This window comes from Pongo pygmaeus, chromosome 21, assembly GCF_028885625.2.
Source record: "Pongo pygmaeus isolate AG05252 chromosome 21, NHGRI_mPonPyg2-v2.0_pri, whole genome shotgun sequence".
NCBI classification, from domain to species: domain Eukaryota; kingdom Metazoa; phylum Chordata; class Mammalia; order Primates; family Hominidae; genus Pongo; species Pongo pygmaeus.
In genome coordinates, this window is record NC_072394.2 from 12,186,982 (window position 1) to 12,210,429 (window position 23,448).

At 44.5% G+C, this 23,448-nt stretch overlaps 1 protein-coding gene and 1 pseudogene across 1 annotated transcript in view; one reads left to right on the forward strand and one right to left on the reverse strand.

Annotated features, from left to right (window-relative positions):
• Positions 1-15,686, forward strand: part of PCSK2 (proprotein convertase subtilisin/kexin type 2) — a 264,982-nt gene extending 249,296 nt beyond the window's left edge. The window contains exon 12 of the mRNA XM_054468136.2: positions 12,687-15,686. Within this exon, the coding sequence (XP_054324111.1) occupies positions 12,687-13,173 (487 nt within the window). The 3' untranslated portion in view covers positions 13,174-15,686. The remainder of the gene's footprint in view (positions 1-12,686) is intronic.
• LOC129022013 (dynein light chain Tctex-type 3-like) lies at positions 10,197-10,546 on the reverse strand (annotated as a pseudogene).
• Positions 15,687-23,448: the final 7,762 nt, after the last annotated feature.

Below are 23,448 nucleotides of genomic sequence, written 5' to 3' on the forward strand. Positions count from 1 at the left end.
AAGCATCTTCCCATGAGTGAGCATCCTCATTGTTTACTCACTGAGCCCCTAGAAAGTGGCACCAAGTGGATTACTCCCAAGCTGAGTATTTTTTTTCCATGAAACAGTCCATGATTTAAGAAGGCCTCACTCTAATCAGCACCACATGGAAAAAATAAAGCTTCAGCCCAAGCCCTGTAATAATCTAAAAACACAGAGCTGCCCAAGTCCCAAGTGATGTTGTAAATGTCCTATAATAAAAATAGCTACTCTGCACAGTTCCTCATCATTTTCCAAAGCTGCTGTGTCCACACATCATTTCTGCTCACTCCCATATCCCTCCTCTTGGCAAGACAGACTTCTCTGAGCTCTAAACAAGTTGATTGCCACAGTCAAGTCCACAGAGGCTGTAAATGTAAGTGAAGACTGGAAGTCACTTTTATTGAGTGCCAACTGCATGCTATATGCTTTCATACACATAAGCTTCACAGCCACCCTATTGTTGAGGGTGTGCCTTACACTCACACAGTGAGGTGGGAGTGGGGGTGAATATTTTGCAGCCTTAACAACAAACTGGTCCCATGCTGTGTGTCAGGGCGAAGCACCAACTAGATGTGGTATATGCTAGGCCCATTTACATTACTGTATTTAATCCTTGTAAGCCCAGGAGGTGTGTCCTATCATTATTACTTTTTATACACAAGGAAGCTGAGATCCAGAAAGGATAAAAAAAAAAAAAAACATGTGCTCAGAGTCACAAAGGGCAGAGCAGGACTTGAAGCAAAGCCCATCTAAACCCAAACCCCAGGCTCTTTTCACTACATGACCTTTTCACTACATTAGGCCATATGTGAGAGCAGCCCTGCTGTGGGCTCACAGTGCCATTACTGATGACAGGAGGTTGGGAAAGTTCAAGGGCATGCCAAATGTCATCCAGCTACTAAGCAGCCAAACTGGGATCTGAGCCCAGTCACTTTGACCCCTCACGGTGGGCTCTCAGGTATCTCAGTGACTCCCCCTGGGGAAGGTGAGGCTTGGGTGGGAGAGGGAGTTTCAGTAAACATTCCCCTGGGGATTCTGAAACACCCACCTAGTGGGTGCTCCCATCTCCCAAACCCCATCGCTGGCATTCCAGAGGCCCTGTCACTGGTCTACAATGCCAAGGTCTGCAGTGTCTTTTGGGAATGAACAAAGAGACAAGACTGGGAACCACTGTCCAAATGGGGGATTTAAGGCTAAACCCTACTCATCATAACTAACTTTACCCAAAGTCAACATGAAATGGGCGTTGACAACTGTTTCCCTTGTTAGAGTTCAGAATAATTTCTTGAGAAATTTGGAAGTGCAGTGACTTTCTGCAGTGGTGAAAATGTTCTTCACTGTCCAATACAATAGCTTGTGGCTATTGAGTGCTAGAAATTGGACGACTGTGATTAAGAAACAAAAGTTTTCATTTTATTTCATTCTAATTAATTTAAATTTAAATAGCAACATGTGGCTAGTGGCTACCATCTTGGACAGCCATGTCTAAGGCACATCTGGTAGTTACATCTTAGCAGGAGGGATGCTGAATTGTGCAAACCGATTGGGAAGTGGAGATTTAATAACGTAAACTCTATGAAGGGGTGTCAAGAAGATGAGACTGCAAGAAAGGCTTGCTGGTCCATTTTATAGCCTCATGCCTTCCCCCAGCACGACATCCAATTGCAGCATCCTAGAAGCCTAAAGGCGGCTTTGGGAGGGTGCTAGTAAAAACTGCTGCTAAGAACTTCTCTCGGAAAGTCACTGGGATAGCACTTTACTTCCACTATCTCATTTAATCACGGGAGGTTGGCATCCCTAGTCTTAATTTAGGTGAGAAAACAGGATCAGACAAATAAAGCAAACGGCCTTAACTCCAATGTCCTTATCCCTTCCACAAGGCCCTGGGGCCTAGTACCTCATTCCCTTATTGCAAAAGGAGAAAGACTTACAATGTCTGTGCCTTTACAGACACTCTGCAAGCAGAGGGTGGGGGCTGGAATGTCCCTCACAGGCAGTGCAACTGGCACAATATCTACATTTAGTTGCATATAAGCAATATTTACAATTAACAAAAAGGCGACACCATTGCAGTATTTAGGGGAAGAGTTAGCTTGGAATATACTGCGGCCCTCTTAGTCAAGCTGCATGTCAATACCAGGCTTTATTTTCTGAGATTGCACTGGACAAGCAGGACAGACCTCTAATGATCGTCAAGCACCATGTGATTATGAGAGAAGGCAGGAGGGGAGCACCGCAGGAGAGAAGGAGAGAGAGGGAATGAGGGCATATGTTGAGATGAACGGCAGTTTATCTCCCAATTTCTGAATATGCTTAGCATTCCGTCATAATCTGCATACATGTGGAATTCAAGGCCAGAGGGAGCACTGGAAATAATGTTGTCCAAGTCCCTGTAAGGAATCTGAGGTCCGGAGATGTGATCATCCCAACATCTCACAACTATCCAGGAACTTTATGCAAGATCAGTGCAGTGTTTTCAATGAAGATAAATGGGAGAGCACTATATTTCAGCACTAACTCAGTTGGGCCTTCCCAAAGGACTGGGCCCTCATCTGTCGTATTCACTGGTGTACCCCTAGTGCCTACAATACTGCTGGGCATTTAGTAGACAGGTGATAAATATTTTTTAAATGAATGAGGGAATGAAAATATTCAGCCAGCATCAGGACACAAGGGAAATGTCTGACTCCTGGCAATAGGACCGGCAGGCCAACAAGGCAAAGGTGGGAAGGAGGCTCTGCTTTGGTTGGAAGGGCTCTGCCTCCTCTCAGTGCCCTCCAGTTCCTCATCCACCCCCACACCGGAACTTGTTCTCAGATGCAGATGAGTTAGGTCTAGGGCAAATACACTCGTTGAAGGACACAGAGGCTACACAGGGAGATTTGGAGAGCAGCCCCAGGGCTGGCTGTGCCGCTTGACAGAGGAGGCCCTTATGACCACGAAGCACACTCATGGAGCGGTGGGGTAGAGGAATCAACGGCCGTGGCAATTGCCATTCTCCATAATGTGCAGGGCTGCACAGAAACAGCTTCCAAGGTGGAGTGAGTGGTGATTGTCAGGTTTGTGTGTTTCCTTGGCATTAATCTTCCCGGAGATGGAGTCAATTTGAAAAGCAATTTTCTAAAGAGGCTTTATCAAGAGAGTCAGTGAAGGATGCTCAGCTACAATCAAAGGGGAAAATACACCTGGCTGTGAGCAGCTGCACCAGCTGTGTGTGGAATGAGCAGAGCCAGCCCAGGCGAGCCCCATCAGCCAGCTGGGAGTGACCTGTCCAACACAGCTGCCCCCAGCCCCTCTGGGCACCCTGAGGGGACTGTTCACTGAGTTCCTTTAAGGCTGTGCCAAAATATGTGATCCAGCTCTGAAGTTTAAGTGAATTTGGAAATAAATGTTAAAACCTGGTATCAATGCCAGAAGCAGCATGGGAGTGAGAAGTCAGCGTGTGCTTGGCCCTGTGCCACCTGGGGGACTGTGGACCAGCACTCCCAAGCTGCAGAGGCTTCCTGCACAAGTTCATGCCCACCTGGCTCTGCTACAGGGGGAGGAGAAAACCTTACCATGGCCACCTGCTGAGTGTCCTCATGTGACTGCCACAAAAGCACGCATCTTGGGCACTTCAGAAAGAGTGGCTGTCATTGTTACTATTGTGATTATTCTATCAAAACAATCACAGCTTTATAACTTTTTTTTTTTTTTTTGAGACAGAGTCTTTCTATGTCACCCAGGCTGGAGTGCAGTGGAACGATCTTGGCTCACTGCAACCTCCACTGCCCAGGTTCAAGCAATTCTCCTGCCTCAGCCTCCCGAATAGCTGGGACTACAGGCATCCACCACTACACCCAGCTAATTTTTGTATTTTTAGTAGAGCCGGGGTTTCACCATGTTGGCCAGGCTGGTGTCGAACTCCTGACCTCAGGTGATCCGCCTGCTTTGGCCTCCCAAAGTGTTGGGATTACAGGCATGAGCCACCATACCAGGCCACAGCTTCATAACTTTATCATACAGTTGAAGATTCATAACAGAAGAAGCATTCCCCAGGGCCTCCTGGGAAGCAACACCTATTTCTTGACACAAGGCAGTTTAAACACTTACTTGCAATGATACGCAATAAAACAAAGATACAAGCCACCCCCACAACTCCAAGTTTGTCTTTTATAAGACTGGAACACTAGGATTTTGCATATTATCTCTAATAGGTCAAAGAAGAACTCTTTTTTTTTTTTTTTTTTTTTTTTGAGATCGAGTCTCGCTGCGTCACCCAGGCTAGAGTGCAGTAGCGTGATCTCAGCTCACTGCAACCTCCGCCTCCCGTGTTCAAGCGATTCTCCTGCCTCAGCCTCCTGAGTAGCTGGGATTACAGGTACACACCACCATGCCTGACTAATTTTTGTATTTTTAGTAGAGACGGGGTTTCTCCATGTTGGTCAGGCGGGTCTTGAACTCCTGACCTCGTGATCCGCCCCCCTCGGCCTCCCAAAGTGCTGGGATTACAGGCGTGAGCCACCGTGCCCGACCTAAGAACTCTTAAACCTCCAGAAAGCATGCTTCATTTTCTGCAGCAAATGAGCTCCAGATCATGGCCTGGAAACTAACACCCTGTGACTATTTAAAATATTTCTGCAGAGCCTCTTTTTGTTCCACCACCAACCTCCTCCTATTTAACCTTCTTATAAATTGACAATTCCTGAGCATGTATCTCCTTTTTGCTTTAAAATAAGAATGTTTAATTCCTTTTCTTCTCATAAAAGCAATACGTGGTCACTGTAAGAAAACCAGAAAATACAAGCGAGCAAAAAAAGAGAGAAACAAGAAACATCTGGAAAATACTGTTCCTAGGCTCTCCCAATGCCACGATGCCAGCCAAAAACCTGACCTGTGAGGGGAGAATGGTGTTCTTTCTCTACCAAGTTCGCTGCCTCTGGAATTCACAGCACGCTTTTAATTTAATTTCATAGTAACTTAACATTCTCAGAAGAGTCCAGCCACATGTCTCCTCTCTCAGCGGACCCAGCTCCTGTGCAGCAAGCAGTTCACATGGCAGGGCAGGATCGGGGAGTTTTTCTAGCTGGCAGTCTCTCCGTGGTGCTAAAAAAGCCAGACTCCCCAGCCAACATGAGAAGAGTTGTTTAGTGCTGGGATGATCTCTTATGATGGGAGGAGAGAAATATAGATTGAACCAAACCTGAGATGACCTTCAGGCACACCATGGCTAAGGGGGTTTCGGTAGATGGTGACAATGCCTCTCGTTCAGGTCCCCTTCGCTGGGCTATGCACCACCCCAGCTGCTGTGGGCATTGGCTGCTAACTGTGGTCTTCTGCCCATGTCTCTGAAGAATCACCCTCAGGGGCTATGGAAACCTGGCTGAAATAAGAATACATAAAACCCATGCTTCTGCCCCCAAGCAGGACAACTGTGTGGTGGCGTTGATGCTCCAAAGCCAGCGTGGCCTGTGACCCCCAGGCATACCCCAGTGTCCAAGGCTTCTGGGAAAATGTGTGATTCTTAACACAAGTTTGTGTGTTTCTCCCTACTCGCACCTGTCTTTCGGCTTTCCAAGATGCACGGAATATGTCTTTCAGTCTCCCTCCATCTCTCCCTTGCACCCTCTATCAAAAATGCACACCACTCACTCTCAAATAAGACCTTTAGCCTGGCCAGTCAGTGGCCTGTGTTCTAGTTTCCCCTTCTCAGCCTCGCTGTCATTTTCCCTCCCTTGGTCTTAGTCGCTAAGGTCTTCCCCATGAGCATGGGGCTCCTGGGAGAAACAGACACGACAGCTGCCATGGAAGATTCACACAGACAGGAACACCCCAGCCCTTGTTGTTCTGCCAATGAGGCTCCTTCTTGGGACTCAAATTCCAGGCTCCTCTGCCATGCCCTTAATGTCAAAGTGGTCCCCAGCCTACATCTAACTTTACAATAACTTCTTAAGGGCTTTTTAAAGAAAGCAAAAGAAGTGAGAGTGACTGAGCCCACAGATGGAATGAGGCCCATATTCTGTATCACCAACGATGACAGGAATATAGTCAATAGGCCTCAGACACTGTGCAGAGGGATGTGGTAATCAGTTTCCAATTGCTCTTCTCTAGAGACAGATAACACCTGTTTTAGGTTGGGTTGCCTGGAAGCAGAGCCTGAGATTGGGTTTGGGTACATGTGCTTTATTGAGGGAGGGCTTTTCAGGGAGAACTGTAAGAGAGTGAGGGATTTGGGAGGGGCAGAATTAGCCAAGAAAGGATGTGGAACCAGGTATGTGCATGTGGCCTGATCCACCGGGGGCTTTGGAGCATCAACGCCACCACACAGTTGTCCCGCTTGGGGGCAGGAGCATTGGTTTTATGTATTCTTATTTCAGCCAGGTTTCCATAGCTCCTGAGGGTGATTCTTCAGAGACACAGGCAGAAGACCACAGTTAGCAGCCAATACCCACAGCATCTGGGGTGGTGCACAGCTCAGGGAAGGGGATCTGAACGAGGCACTATCACCATCTACCATGGTATGCCTGAAGGTCATCTCAGGTTTAGTCTAATCCATATTTCTCTCCTTCCATCATAAGAGGTCATCCAAGCACTAGAACAACTCTTTTCACGTAGTGAAGGACCTTATAGTTAATTCACAGAAACTTCATGTATGGTGGGCTGTGATCTTATTTCTAGCAAAAGTGGCTGTTTCATCTCTGATTCTTAGCCAATTGAAGAATATTTTCAGTTTTCCACAAGGGAAGCAATGCCATTTTTCTGCCAGAGTTTCTACAAATTGACTTGTAAGGGGTCTGTCACTATGACTCCAATCCACAAGGGTCCTGGGTGCAAATTGGGACAGAAAACAGATTTTCTTAGAATTCAGTTGGTGTTCTGGATTCTTAAGATAATAGTGACTACTGCACTTGACAAATGATTAGTGATGTTTTATAATATCTATAATGATTGCCACTCAGTTACAGTCTTTGGTTGTTGGCTTATGAATTTCCTTCCTGAAACTTTTCAAGAAGCCCTAGACTACAGGATAGAAAAGAGAGCTCAAATTCAACACAGAACTCAGAGCCAGGGTCTCTCTTTCTGTTATCATTCTCTGCTTCTGTGCTTCTCAGAGACTCCGAAAGCCCCTCAGGCTCAACTCTAGAAGGAAAGCCCGATTCTGGGCCTGGCTGCTTGTCTGCATAGAAACCCTGTGGTAGAATGTGTCATTTCCCTCATACCTTGAGGTTCTGGATGAATATTTCAGAGACCTCCAGAGAGGTGGCCAGAAAACCTGCAAAACAAAGCTGCAGTTTCCCCAACTGCTTTTCCTAGAGCCTGTGAGCCAGGAAAAAACTGAATGCCCTTGAAACAGAAGGCCAAGAGACTCTCTGCCTGTTGTTGTTGTTCTTATCAGATTCAAATTCAACATACATAAACAATGTAGACCCGCACTGTCCAGTACAGAAGCAACCAGCCACACTTGGTTATATAATAACATATTAGATTAATTAAAATTGAATAAAATAAATTGAACATTCATTTCTGCACTCACATGATCTATGTTTCAATTGCTCACTAGCCACATGTAGCCAGTGGCTACCATACTAGAGATTATATATATAGAATATTTCCATCATCGTAGAGTGTCCTATTGGCCAGTGGTGATCTAGACATTTGTAAATATACTATGTATATGAGTATACATGTATATACACATATAGACACATTATATATATGTACATATATAATGTATATGTAGGATAATTTATCTTGCCAGCAACTGTTCAGGGCAGGAATTAATAGCTCAGATAGGGCAAATACTTGCCCACAACTGGACTCGTACTCTGAGACTCTTTGTGCTACCCTACACAGCTGTCCACTTCTGGACTACAGCCCAATCTTTAGTTATTTATCACCTTACCTGTTTTGTTTCTGAACTTGTTCTGAATAAATAGCACCTTCTTTGAGAAATCCAGGTTATGGCCCTCATTACCCCAATCTCCAAAGCTGGCTTAATGCCTGCTTTCCACCAAATGGATGGTTTCCCCAGATCCTGGGAACAGAAAGACCACCCCCACCATCACTGGATCCCCATAGCTGATGGACACTCCATACATCATTCAGCATCAGTATCCGGGGGTGGGAAAGGGGAACACAGCAGTACTCCATGAATATGTTTAAGTCTATATTTGTAAAGTTCCTCCAGAGAGTATTAATGAACTGCACTATATGTTTCAGCAAGGCCTCCCAGGTTCATGGCCTTGGTTCCTAGGGCAATGCAGAACCAAGGCTTGACTCCAACTGGGCGTGCGACCGCTGTCTTTTTGTAAATGTGCTTTACAAGATGTGTGTTTAAAAATATTTTATTTATACTCCAAAATAAAAGCCATGTTGAGGAAGGATATTTGCACAGGCAATGGGCCAGTACATGTGCCAAGCATTGTGCCTGGTATTTTATTTTATTTATTTATTTATTTATTTATTTATTTTTTAGCACAGGAAGATAATATTTATTATATTTTAACTAGAAACAGAGCAGATAGCAAGTTCACGAGGTATGAATTTTTTTTTCTTAAATCAGGCTTAAACAACAATAATAAAAAACAAGTCTGCATATATATGTTGGTCACTATTATAATCTTCAAAGGCACAAAAACCAGCAGCATAAAGAAACATGAATAATGACTGAGAAGTTTTGATGTGCCAAAAACAAAGATCACTGTGTTAAACTCCTTTATTTTGTTAATATTATTAAACATTTAACAAGTATTAATTATTGTTATTTGGCAAAATATCAAACATGCACATGGTATTCCTACAAGAATGTTGCCTTAATATCGTCAATATTAACACTAAGTTTATTCCTCTCCAAAATTCAATGAGTTATGGCTCCACTCTCTATACGTATTAGTGTTAGTGGTAATATGCAAAACTGATTTTGTTTGCAGGGTTAAGTAGCAGATTGACTTCGCATTTGGTGGCCAGCTGTGTACCCTAATTTTTATCTATTTTCTTAATAAATTTAATTACATTTCATAAGCCCTGAGATAACCTGCTAATGATTGTATACTTTTAATCTATACTTTATTCCACTCAATTTGAACCCCACATAATAAGTCTTCAAAATTATTTACAGATGGTTGTAATTAAAGCAATGACAAAATTTACTACTTGTATAGATAAGACTGATAATAAGGCCTTTAACTAAGAGTTGCATATTTTATATGCACTTTTAACTTGCTAGGAGCAACTCTTAAAATTACATCTATCATTCTGTCAGAAAGCAATAAGTGCTTTTCATTTTGCTTACTTCTATATGTGTAACCAGACTCACTTTTTTCCTCCCTTGTAAAACAACTGTTTTTTTTCCTTCCCCAAATATTAATACTTGTCTTCCAACTGAACAATTGCTAAAAGGAACTTAGCATTTGCACAGCACATTGATAACTATAGTGCTTAGCAGAGACATATGCCCATAATAGGCATCTGATAAATGTTTGTTCCACATGGAATGAATTGTAAGGCAGCTGTTTTGAGTCATATACTGTTCATCATATACTGCAACTAATTTTATTTAACTAGGAAATTCAGTTTACCAGATTTAATTCACCCTCAAGTATAAATCCAAAAATTTGAAATTAAAAAAAATCGATTTACTAATCCTCAGAAAAAGTAAACAAGTTAATCATAGTTGTTACTATGCTATTAGTTGATAGAAAATTTTTAAAAATTACTTTCCACTAAATATTATGTACAACTAAGTGAGGGGAAGAAAGTTTTAAAAAATGAAAAGATATTAGCTAATTCTCATCGTTTTCTCCACATTTATCCTTGCAGCTTATTTGTTCATATATTTATTCCTGTTAACTTCTCTAGCTGAAAGAGAATTTTACTATCTGAATGGAGTTCCCCATCACCTTAGGTACAAAATATTAGTGAAAAGCTAATGTAAATGTAAGATTGTATTTTCATGTCATGCCATATTTCTGCATTTATTTTTTGCTAGCATTATATTTTTTGTATTTAAATGATGCTGCATAGAATATGAGATAATCTGCCAATTACTATGATATTGCTTGCTTATAATATTCAGTTTTTGTTGATAGCTTTAAAGTATATTGCAAGCTTGTCATCTAGCACACTAATAAATAACTATTTTTGAAAGAATACACTGACAAATTCTTAAGTTAATGGCTTTAACCCAACATTTTTAGTCAAAGAACAACAGCAATGGCAAAAACATTGACAATTCAGTTCATGGTCCCCTTCTCCCATCTTACGGTACAGGTTCCATCAGATGTGGTATCCCAAAAACAGGAGCTGCTGTGCGAAAGCCATATGCGCTCTTCTGGACCACTGCACAGTTCATAATACATTTATAAGCTTTTCCCAACTTAACCAGATGTGTTAACGATTATGCTACTATGCTTGTGGTGCACTGGTTGATGTTGTTGTAATTATAATCTTCACCACCTTAAACCCCATCTGCACACTCTTTGACAATATTGTGCGCTTCCTCAGCATTGAGGCCAACCTCGTCGCAGTGGCAATGGCACTCCTCCATGGTAGCGCCTGCTCTCCCTGGGTGCGGAGCGACGCCTATGCCTGGTATTTTATACATGGTCTTATTTAACCACACAAGAACCATCCGGCCGGGCGCAGTGGCTCGCGCCTGTAATCCCAGCACTTTGGGAGGCCGAGGTGGGCGGATCACAAGGTCAGGAGATCGAGACCATCATGGCTAACACGGTGAAACCCCGTCTCCACTAAAAATATAAAAAATTAGCCGGGCGCGATGGAGGGCGCCTGTAGTCCCAGCTACTCGGGAGGCTGAGGCAGGAGAATGGCGAGAACACGGGAGGCGAAGCTTGCAGTGAGCCGAGATGGCGCCACTGCAGTCCGGCCTGGGTGACAGAGCAAGACTCTGTCTCAAAAAAAAAAAAAAAAGAACCATCCACAATGACAGTGAAACTTCGAGTACTTAAATAACCTGCCCAAGCTCTCATGAGCAGTAAACATAGAAGCAGAATTCTAATCCAAATGGGTTTATTCTCAAAGTCTGGAGTCTTTCTGTTACACCATGCAATCCTCAAATGCGGTTTCCTTTTTTCCTTCTTTCTAGTGCAAGAACCTTTGAGCTTCTCCCACTCCAAGAAGGCCATCTCCAGAAAGGAGATTGCCTGTAAGGACAGCCTAGAGAGTACTTAGGCTTAACCTCGCTCCAACTCTCGCCAAAGAGTCCCCCAAAGTCTCCTGTTCATTCATTGGACTGCCTTTCACTGGAATTAATTTACCCATTTTCAGCTTTTCTTTTTTTTTTTTTTTTTTTTGAGGCGGAGTCTCGCTCTGTCACCCAGGCTGGAGTGCAGTGGCGCCCTCTGGGCTCACTGCAAGCTCCGCCTCCCGGGTTCACGTCATTCTCCTGCCTCAACCTCCCGAGTAGCTGGGACTGCAGGCGCCCTCCACCAAGCCCGGCTAATTTTTCGTATTTTTAGTAGAGACTGAGTGGGTTTCACCATGTTAGCCAGGATGGTCTCGATCTCCTGACCTCGTTATCCGCCCGCCTCGGCCTCCCGAAGTGCTGGGATTACAGGCGTGAGCCACCGCTCCCGGCCCAGCTTTTCTTAATGGTAGTAATGGCAGTCATATTAGCAACAGCTTCTATTTATCAAAGTACTTGGCACTTTGAAAGAAAGGCATTATGAGTTCCTGCCTCAGTCTGGGTTGTCCCAAAAGTCCAACCTGAGACAAGACTTGGATACTGACAGCTTTTTGAGAAATGATCCCAAGTAACACAAGTGAGGAAGTGGAGATGTAAAATAAGGAAAGGGAGAAAAGCCAAGGAAGAATGCATTAATGAGCGAGTTGCCACCATGGGCAGCTGAGCTCAGTCCCACAGAGACACTGAGTTGTCACGCTGAGGAATAGAGAAGCCGGGGTAAAAACCTGTCAGTCATTGGGAGAGCGTTACCCCTCAAAGGTTAAATCCCTGCCACCTTTGGGCCACGCTGCACACAGGCTGTGCAGGCTTCCATGGAGGTGGAAGGAAGACCGGGGGAACGCGGGGAGATTCTCGTGCCTGGGGTGGGAAGCAGTGGAGGTGCAAGGGAGCTTCAGCTGCAGGTGAACTCAGAAGGGACTTAGGAGACTCAGGAGGGACATCACAGCATCTGCTACATTCTCCTTCCACATGGAAGTTTCCAAGCGTAAGTAACTTGCTCACAGCTGGGCATGGTGGCTCACACCTGTAATCCCACCACTTTGGGAGGCCAAGGCAGCTGGATCACTTGAGGCCAGGAGTTCAAGACCAGCCTGGCCAACATGGTGAAACTCCATCTCTACTAAAAATACAAAAAATTAGTCAGGCGTGGTGGCACATGCCTGTAACCCTGGCTACTGGGGAGGCTGAGGCATGAGAATCACTTGAACCCAGGAGCTGGAGGTTGCAGTGAGCTGAGATCACACCACTGCACTCCAGCCTGGGCAACAGAGTGGGACCCTGTCTCAAAAGATAAAAAAAAAAAAAAAAAAAAAAGAGATAAGTAACTTACTCAGGCTCACACAGCCAGTATGGGAACTAAACTCAGGCCTGTCTGATCGACCCCAAAGCCCTTGCCCTTTCTGCTACCTGAAGCTGCCCTCAAAATCCCTTGTAAGGTGCACCCACCACTGCTTATCCTATCTCCTCTTCACTCTGCCCTCAGGAAAATACCATCCACTGGCAAGTTGGTGCTGACACTCACAACCGACGCCTGTGAGGGGAAGGAAAATTTTGTCCGCTACCTGGAGCATGTCCAGGCTGTCATCACGGTCAACGCAACCAGGAGAGGAGACCTGAACATCAACATGACTTCCCCTATGGGCACCAAGTCCATTTTGCTGAGCCGGCGTCCAAGGGATGATGACTCCAAGGTGGGCTTTGACAAGTGGCCTTTCATGACCACTCACACGTGGGGGGAAGACGCCCGAGGCACCTGGACCCTGGAGCTGGGATTTGTCGGCAGTGCCCCGCAGAAGGGGGTGCTGAAGGAGTGGACCCTGATGCTGCATGGCACTCAGAGCGCCCCATACATCGACCAGGTGGTGCGGGATTACCAGTCCAAGCTGGCCATGTCCAAGAAAGAGGAGCTGGAGGAAGAGCTGGACGAAGCCGTGGAGAGAAGTCTGAAAAGCATCCTTAACAAGAACTAGCACTGCACATCCGCCTTTCCCGCCGCCCTCCCTCCCCAGCTCCGCCTCTGTCCTCGCTCCACATTTCAGGCAGGCACCTAGCAATTCCATCACCCCTACAGGCAATTCCGTCTTCTTAATCTGAAGCTTCGCTCACTGTCGATGATTATTTTCATTACAATGGAAACAATCTTTTTTACTCTATGCCCCAATATAGCGTTCCCAACAACATCCATGTCCTATGTGTGACTCTAAATTCTTTATTTCTGTCATTCAAATGGGTGATATCCTGAAAAAAAAAAAAAAAAAAAACTGGGACAGCTTTCCCCTCAATTTTTTTTTATTTCTGAGAAGAGAAAAGAAAGTATTTTAAAAGCCACATAGAGTGACTCTAGGAACAATTGTCCATGGTCTCAAACGAGGGGCTGTTACGTAACAAGAAAATCAAAGCTGAGGACAGGGGGTGAGCGCCACATCTCTGAAAGCACAGGAGACACTGTGCTATAAATCCTTTGGGGAGCAATGTTTTGAAGTTAGTGAGATTTGCCAGGGATGTAGATTAAGGTGGTGTGATTCAAAAGATGCCATTCATAGAGAGCCCTAGTTACTGCATGGGGAAAGAGATCCAGGAAACATGAGTGCTGGATATTTTAGTACCAATGCCAAGATAATTCACTCTACTCAGCCAGCGTGGCAAATATAAAACTTATAGAGCGTGGCTGTGCTCTCACCAGCTGCTGCTCTGAGTTATGTTAAAATCCGCTAGAGCAGCCCAAATTTTTCTCAGTTTGTATAGAGTTCATCCCAGCCTCAATTTTCTGGGGCTCCTCACATAGCTATCCAAAAGAGAAAAAAAATTAAGACAAGCCTGGCAACACACCTGGTGAAGAGTAGTTTACTAGCTTTTCAAACAAGAATGTCCCTTTTCCTAAGTCACTTTGAGGTTTCTCAATCTGATCTGAGTGAGAGGCGACAAGAGTATTTTTTTTTTACAGCTTTACACACATAGATGTGGGCTTTGATTTCCAAGTAATATAATGGAAGAGAAATCTCATACTCCCCCACAGTTTGATGTCATTAATGTGTCGGGAAAAAGGCCTCTGTCCTGGAAGAGTCATGGGAGGTTAAAGGGGCACGTTTGAAGATGTGAGCTCTATCTTCACATAGTTCTCCAGTTGTATGGAGCCTCTTCTGCCAAGAGAGGGCCATGCAATTCATCCCAGAGGAACCTGAGGCCTGAAGGAGGTGAGAGAAGACCTCTGTGAGGAAAGCACACAGTCACCTTCTCGGCAACTAAGCAGTCCCTGAGACCATTTAACATGCAACACAAAGGTTACAGTCAGCCCAAAAGTCACCATTCCATTCCCAACTAGACATTACCAAAGTGACCTACCCAGAGATTGGCTTCTCATTCCCAGTCCCAATGCACATCCATGCCCAAGAAATGCTTTGTCTTCAGCCTCTCCAGGCACCATCTCCCTTCCTGTGGGAGCATAGAGCTTAGCCTGGAGCACCTTTCTTTCAAGCCAGCAACACAGAGCACTAGGTTCAATTCCCTGAAAGTGGCCACTTTAAGAGAGAAATCTGAAAACCCCATTTGCTTTCTTTTCTCCCATATTGGCATGGATTTCTGTCTTCTCTAACACCTTGTGACCTTCTCTATATCATGCTTTAAAGTGTAATAATATGATTTTTTAAAAGAAATTTATTACTTGTTGCAAAGGTCTTTTTAAACCAGTTTAGATTTCAAGAAAAAATAAATGGAAATCATCGAAAATTCATTTCACATTAATGGTCTAAAAATAAACCAAAGGACATTATGTGTGCATGTGTGTATAAGTGCACACAGAAATATATATACATATGTAGACTATATACATGTGTGTATATATGTGTATATATACATACACTTGTATAAATGTATATACACATATACCTATAATGTGTGTATGTGTATTTATTGAAGAAACAGATACCGTATTCATTTCTAAAAGAATATTCAGAGAATATCAAGATGATTCTGGCTGAAAAAGGCCAGTGGAAATTCAGGTGAAAATGTTCATCAACTCCCATTGCATCACCTCTGTAATTTTTCAGCTCTCTGTATAAACATTAAATGTCTTATATAGCAGCAAAAATATAAAATAGTTGTCCATATTTTCACAGGTGTGGTGTAATTTATAAAATTAGAAAGCAACTTATCAGCTTCTTAAGAGAAATGGCAAGTTTTGATATGAGTATACAATATATAAAAATATATATAGTGCTATATATATATAAATATTTGGTCTCTATTTCATTTTTTGCATCAGTATTAATACTAACATATGTCTCACTAGTGATGTTTTTATGATATCCCTGATCCTAACTCAAGAGACAGTTATTTATAGTCATTTATTTTAAAAAATGAAAATAAGTGAATAATGATTAATTAGGTTAACATTGTTGCTCCCTGTGACAAAATTTTATAAGTAAATTTCAAAAGACATGTTGTAAATTAGGAGGCTCAACAATAAAACATTACGTTCCAGAAATTATGTGAAATGTGCTGTATCATACATGAAAATACTTTCATCCATTCTAGGAACAGATAATTTAAAAATTGCCAGAGAGAGATCTAAAGAGCCTGCTTTCCTAAGTATGAATAAAAGACTTATAATTAACATATAAATCATACACAAATTATTATCTACAGCAGTATTTTTCAAACTCTAGTTACATCCATTAGTGGGTTGTAAAATCAATTTAGGAAGTCAGTTTTTAATAAAATAGAATAATTTAGAATACAGTAGGAGAGAAGAAAATCATAGGATAGGATAGAATAGAATAGAATAGAATAATCATGCATAATAAGGATAAGTATTATTTCCTGAAATATTTGTTTCAGATGTGTGTGTGCACACGTGTGTGTGTCTAGTGTGTGTACTGGATCACAATGTAAAATACATTTTTCATTGTGAGTGATGGTCAAAAATCTTTTAGAAACACTATTCTAAAATATATTAATCAGGCTAGACTAAGTTATGCTATAGTAACAGACAATCTCAAAATCTCAGTGGTTTAATACAACAAAGGTTTATTTATCATCCACACAAATTCCAGTGAAGGTTCAGGTGACTCCCCAAGGCCACAGACCTCCATGTAGTGACTCAGGATCCAGGCTGCTTCACCATATGGTTTGTAATTGTAACACAAGGCTGCTACAATCACCATGCAGAAGAGAATCCAAGGAGGACATTCATCCGCTCTTCTATGTTTAGCCTGAAGGAGACACGTGCATCGCTTCTGCCCGTTGCCCACTGGCCAGTATTGGGCAATAGCCCTGGCTAAATGCAAAGCAACTGGGAAATCTGTGACAACTAAGGGAATATTTGGTGAGCATTAGAGTCTCTACCACAGAGAGTGCTTGACATTCCCTTAAAACATGTTTTAAGAACCGATTTAACATGGCAATCACTCTTCATGGATGGTACCATGAACATTATTACAAACTGGCTGTACCTTACCCCATAGACCACAGACTATTCTAGAAAAAGATCTTAATAATTATTCATAAAATATTAATATACTATATTTACCAAAGTTAATTATAAAAACAATTTATAATTCTGTCCTCTGATATAACACTTAAACTCAATTATTAAAATCTTATTAGCTGGGCATGGTGGCATGTGCCTGTAGTATCACCTACTCAGGAGGCTGAGGTGGGAGGATAGCTTCAGCTCAGGAGGTGGAAGCTGCAGTGAGCCGTGATTACACCACTGCACTCCAACCTAGGTGAAGAGCGAGACACTGTCCCAAAAATAAATAAATAAATAAATAAATAGACTGTTTATACAGAGTCTATTACTAAAAATAGATATTGGCGGATATAAGGTCCAAGGTTTGATCTTGTGATCCTGAGACACTCCTTTTCAATACTTAGGTTTAAAGATTGATTTCCAAAAGATTAAGTTTAAAAAATGATTTTAAAAAATTCTGATAGAGTTCCTACTCTATGTCTTCATTACTATCACTTATAAGTTAATGCATGGTTTTCATGTGATCAGCGCATTTGCTTGGAATGATTATATGAAAACCACACAGTGTAAGACCTTCAGGACACGTAAGTATTTTATAGTTACAGAAAGAAGTGCTGAATTAGGGGAAATGGTGATCTCACAGCTAAAGTGTTTAGATGCAAAAAGTCTAATTTGGTAGAAATTTCTAAAAAGCAAAATGCAAAGATAAAGGACAGTGGTTGTGGAAGAGAGTCAGAGGATCCTTAAAACTCTGGCAGTGTGAAATGCCAGAGACAGAATGTCTCCTAGGCTAATGTAGGTGGTTCAGTTGTGGCCAACAGGGTGGTTCTTTGTCTCCAAAGAATAAGTCAAGAGAAAGGGTGGGAGGATGGAGGGCACTCAGCACATGGGAGCTTAGAATAAACGAGAGTCAGGGTGACCAAAGCTGGAAGACAGTGTCTGGCAGCATTCAGGGTAGGGAAACATGAAGCCTGACATAAGGGAGAATTCCGGTCCCTGAAGAGCTGAAGTCTATCGAGGGATACAGGCCAATACATTGGCAAAGCCACCCCCAGAGAGAGTGCATTAAAACACCACCACTTGCCAATGGTCCCATTGCATGCTCACCCACAGCCTCCTCATGCCTTATACAGCTTCCCAAGAATCTTAACACCAGTATAAACGGTACAAGCAGCTAGATCTACAGAAACAATACCCTCTCTTTGCATTGTAAACTAATCAGCTAGCACTTGAGTTTTTCCATTAGTCTCTTGTGCATTTAGTTGAACCCTTTCCTTGGCTTCAAAAAACCCTGATCAAATTTGGTTTAAGATGTATATGGGACCTGGAATCAAAGTCTGAGAACCTGGGGTAAATTCTCTAAGCCAATGTCCTGGCTTCGTGGTTCTCTTAGAACTGAGAAGAGACTCACGTTTGTGAACCTGGGAATAGAACGATCTTAGGTGAGGGATGCACTCAGCCTAAAAAGGTGAAGATTCTGTGTTGCTAAATTTTTAATGCTCATCCATGCATGGTTTGGGGTGGGATGGGGTGGGAAGGTAACTAGAAATCTCAGCTCACAGAGTTTCAGGTGCCAGAAGAGCCAAATGAGGCTGGCAATTCTTTAGGCCTAACGTCACTGTTACTGATTTCCACCCAGGAGGCTTTGGGCCAACCTGCCCTCCCCATCCCAAAATGGGGTGTGCCAGCTCCCCATCCCAAGATGGGGTGTGCCACCTCACAACACCCTCAAAGATGTCCTTCTGAATCCGAGAGGACATCCCATGAGCTACTCAAACTGGATGGAGGGAAGAAGCTAAAATTTGTCTTTTTCTTTTCTGGCGCCATGTCCCAGGACCACTGATGGGCCACAGGTGACAGGCAAGCTCCTGGTCACAAGGATGCAAGCATGAGGGTAAAGGGGCAGGTATGGCTGGTGAGGGCACCAGCCCAGTGGAGTCACTGACCAGGAATGTATCTTCTGATAAAATAAGTTTCAACTCAAAAACTCTGTTTGTTTGAATACAGCATAAGTCAGTGTGGCTTTTTATGTTGTTTGCTTGCTTTTATCCATGCCTGAGAAAATGTAGTCAGGTATTGTACCAGTCAAGATACCAATCATCAATGTGCCAAATGCCATGTGAGTTTTGGGGTGACTTCATTCACCAGCAGTGTCCTAACCACAAATCTATGTTAGAAAAATTTTAGGATAAACTTGATAGTAATGGCTGCTTGAAGATTTTGTTTGTTTTTTTTGTTTGTTTTGTTTTTATTTGGGTTTTGTTTGTTTGTTTGTTTGTTTTTGAGACAAAGTCTCATTCTGTCGCCCAGGCTGGAGTGCAGTGGCATGATCTCGGGCTCACTGCAACCTCCGCCTCCCAGGTTCAAGCGACTCTCCTGCCTCAGCCTCCCCTGGGATTACAGGCGTGTGCGACCATGCCTGGCTAATTTTTTAAATATTTTTAGTAGAGATGGGGTTTCACCATGTTGGCCAGGCTGGTGTCGAACTCCTGACCTCAGGTGATCCGCCTGCCTCAGCCTTCCAAAGTGCTGGGACTACAGGAGTAAGCCACCATGCCCGGCCAGATCTTTCTTATAAGCTTCAAGTCGAGGAGAGAACTAAATGGAATTTCCCAACATGAAGGTGGAAAGAAGAGACAGGTTCCAATGCCAGGTTTAGAAGTGTCTTCTGAGATGTTAACTGAATTTTGCAGCAGACTGTTGGTGCATCCTCTGTATCAGGGAGTCTGCAAACTATAGCCAAACCCAGTACGCGGCCTGCTTTTGTAAATACAGGTTTGTTGGAGACAACTGTGCTTATCTGCTGTTGTATTGTCTGTGGCTGATTTCATGCTACCACAAGAGAGCTGAATAGTTACAGCAGAGGCTGTGCGGCCTACAATCTTGCCCTTTACAGAAAAGGTTTGCCAACCTCTGCCCTATATCTCCTTGGCCCACTTAAAGGTTATCTGTAGACAGTTTCCATGCATGCCAAAGGCCATTTGATCTCTCTGCCCAGCTGCAGAGATGCACCAGACCTCGTGTGGAGCAGGCCAGAGGTGATAGGGCCTCAGTGCCCCAGGGCCACCCTCTGCTGAGGAGAAATGGGATGGAGAGCTGGTGGATGGATAGCTCAGCTTCCTCACCTCTTGCCTGGGACAATTTGAAGATGTTCTACCCAGTCTCTTAAAGGGTCCTCAGTGGGATGGAGCCCCAGATGCCCACAGTGGTGGCCACCTCACTAATGCCCCCTGCATGGACACATCCATTCCCCATCTCATGCCCCCTCCTTCTCCAGTCAGGAGACAGAAACCACACCAGTGGTTTTAGCAGAGAGAATTTAATACAAAGTACTATACAATTAGTATAATGAATTCTTACCTAGTTAATTCAAAAAGCAAAAGAAAACACAAGTATCACATGGACCAAAAAGTCCAACATTTGTGGGAGTGGGGAGCTCACACAATGAAGATGCCCTCCTGGCCCGGGCAGGATCCTAAAGCATCCGTGGCACCCCAGCCTGCCTCACCCACCTACAGTGCCCGGAAGTGGAGCGCAAGTGCATGTGTTAGGACCTGAAAGATGGTGAGTTAGACCTGGCAGAGTGAAGCCAGAGGAAGCTCAGGTGGAGGTCTGTAGTGGTCCCGATGTGCAAATCAGTCATCTGACTTGGGTACAGGTGCATGAGGCCAAAAGATCAGAGAAACCACCCAGCAGCTGGTTCACGCCAAGATTTCCCTTAGGACTGCTGGCACTCTCTCACGGAAACCCATGCAGATTTTTTCTTGTAAAACCAACACTTACAGGCCTTAGGGAGAAGCCCAGCAGGTGGTATGGGGCTGGTTATGGAATACAAGTGCCTAGTGGGCCACTTCTTGTCAGCAGAACTTAAAGAAGCAGCTAGCTACCATCTAAGAGGAGAGGTTGGAATTAATACAACTTGGAAGTCTCAGAGGTGGGAGTGTGCTGGGACCCAGACCAAGGAGGGGCATCAGCAGGCTAGTGCAGGTATCTCTGCAGAGACTGCGATGAGGCTGGTCCTGCAAATGCTGGGAAAATGGAGAACTGGACTCAGCTGCTGCTACAGGAAGGAACTGCCACTGCCAGGGTGAAGAAGCTGTCTCAGTCCATTTGGGCTGCTGTAACAGAATATCATAGACTGGGTACCTTATAAACAACACAAATTTATTTCTCACTGTTCTGGGGGCTGGGAGATCCAAGATCAAGGTGCCAGCAAATTCAGTGTCTGGCAAAGGCCCACTTCCTGGTTCATAGATGGCACCTCCTCACTCCGAACTCACATGCTAGAAGGGATGAGGGGGTCTCTGAGGTCTCTTTCATAAGGGAACTAATCTGGTTCATGAGGGCTCTGCCCTATGGCCTAATCACCTCCCAAAGGCCCCACTTCCTAATACCTTCACCTTGGGGTAAGGCCTTCAACATATGAATTTGCAGGGGACATAAACATTCAGACCACAGAAGGATTGCTGGGGTGGTGTGGACTAGAGCAGAAAGCAAACAAAAGCCAGTGAGTGCCTTCTCCCTCCTCCAGACTTTCAGTCTTCCCCCAGCTCCCCTCTAACAGCACCTCCCAGGGAGCAGCTGGCTAAGCAGGACCCGGCTGCAGAGTCCCAGCCCCAGCATCACTGGGTATAGAGGGGCAGGTTTGAAGCAAGAGACAGGAGCTTACTACCCTTCCTGCAACACCACCCTAACAAACCGCCTGCACCCAAGACCTTTCTTAGGGTCTGCTTTGGGGACAACCCAACTTAATCCAAACCTCCTTATCTGTTGATACCTAACCTTGTTACTTAGCAGTTATCTTTGGGGTTACAAGCAAAGAAAACCAACTCTTAACTAGCGGAAACAAGTAAGCAGTATGTCAAAAACATGTTGCGTAGCCGTCAGGCCTGAAGAACCAGCCAACACCATCCTAGAAAAAAGACAGTGATTGGAGCAAGGCTGGGGACCCAGAAACACAGCAAGGATTGGCAGGCGACCTTGCTGGGGTCTCAGGGGGCAAGTGCCAGCACTTGCAGCCTGAGCTCTACTGGACTCAGATTTCTAATTTCATTGAGGGTGAATATGATTGGGTTGGTCTGGGTCACTGGCCCACCCTGAGGCCAGAGGAAGGCAGAATATCTTGATACATTAGGGTTGTATCCAGTGTGGGAGGAGCGGCTACTCAGTACAAAATCAGGGCTGTCGCCTGAGGGACAGGAGGCAGGAGTGGCAGATGTTAGTCCGCTGTCTTAGGTTGGGTCCTCCCAGAAGGCAACCCTGAGACAAGGAGTGAAGGGAAAGTCATTTATGTGAAAGGAAGCATCTATATCCTGAGAAGGAAAGTGAGGCAGGAAAAGGAGGAGGCCAATACCGGAGGCACTGATCAGTGCATTTCTTCATAGGCATCTGAGGCTCAAACCCAATGGGGAGCTCCAAAAGACTATGTAGAATATGCCTAAAAGTTACCCTAACAGCAGAGTGAGAGGGCTGGGGAGAAGAGACCTGCTCCTCCAGGTCCTGTCCACCCTTGATTGAGGGCTGCTCCCGGGAGCATGAACTCCCCACGACAACCAATCTGCCCAGCGTATGGACAAAGCATGTGCCTGTGGCCACAGGAAACTCTAAGGCAGAGTCGCATGTGCCTGCCGTGAGAAGCTTGAGTGCAGTCGTGAACCAGAACAGGGAGAGTTGGGGGATCTGGTGAGACACCCCAGGTGGCTGATACAACAGCAGTGATGGGTCACTGACTCAAGTGCTGGGAAGATGAGTGGGGCAGGGGCTCCCACACAGCTGCTGTATGGAGCAGTCACTCTGGGACAGTCTTGCTCCCAACAGACCCAGAGCTGCCTCAGGGAAGAGGAGACCAAGACTCTGTATGGATGCTGTCGGGAGGCCTGCTCTGACTCCATGTTACTAACAAGAAACTCTTTATGAAACCAAAGATTTCGTGCGTGTTTCAGGACCCTGGGGAGAGAGAAAGCCCAGAAATTTACCCATTCTGCAGCTCTACAGGAGAAAACAGAACTAGATTGGGACAGTAGAGTGTCAAGAAAATGAGCAAGTGAGTCAAATCCCTGGGACCCTTGCACAGTCAGAGCCCAACTAGGCTCTAAAGTGTGCACTGCTGCCAGCCCCACATTTCACAGCATGGGCTCAACCCTCAGGCTGAGGTGCACCTGCCAGGAAATGGTGCTTACCTGGTCCCTGCCTCCCACCCTCACCTCACCTCCTTCCATTGTCCCCCTGCAGTCCCCTTTATGTCTCCTTGAACAGGCCGAGTTCACTCCTGCCCCAGGGCCTTTAGACTTGCAGCTCTCTCTGCCTGAAATGCTCTACCCTCAGTTCTGTATGTGATACCCCGTGTTGTCATTCAGGTCCCACATCACCCCTTCACAGGGTCTTCCCTTACCACCCAATCCAAACTAGACCCCCAGTCATTCTAGCAGGTCACGCTAGTTGAGTCCCTTCATGGTAGAGTCTCTGACTTTCTCTTCGCTACCTGCTGGCATGGCATTTCCTTCCTCCCCCACTAGAACATCACGTCTGTGAGAGCAGGACCATGTCCCACTGTTCCTTGCTGTCTCCCAGTGACCAGGACCATGCCTGGCACAGAACAGATCCCAATCCATTTTTCTTGACTGATTGAATATAATATAAAAATGACCTTTCTTTCCAAAGCAATACCCCCTGCCTTTTAAAATAATATAAACTGAACACATAGTTCAGAAAATAAAAAGACCCAAGGAGGAAAAGAAAGGCTTTGCAGTGGCTGTTGAAGCTGAAGATAATAGAC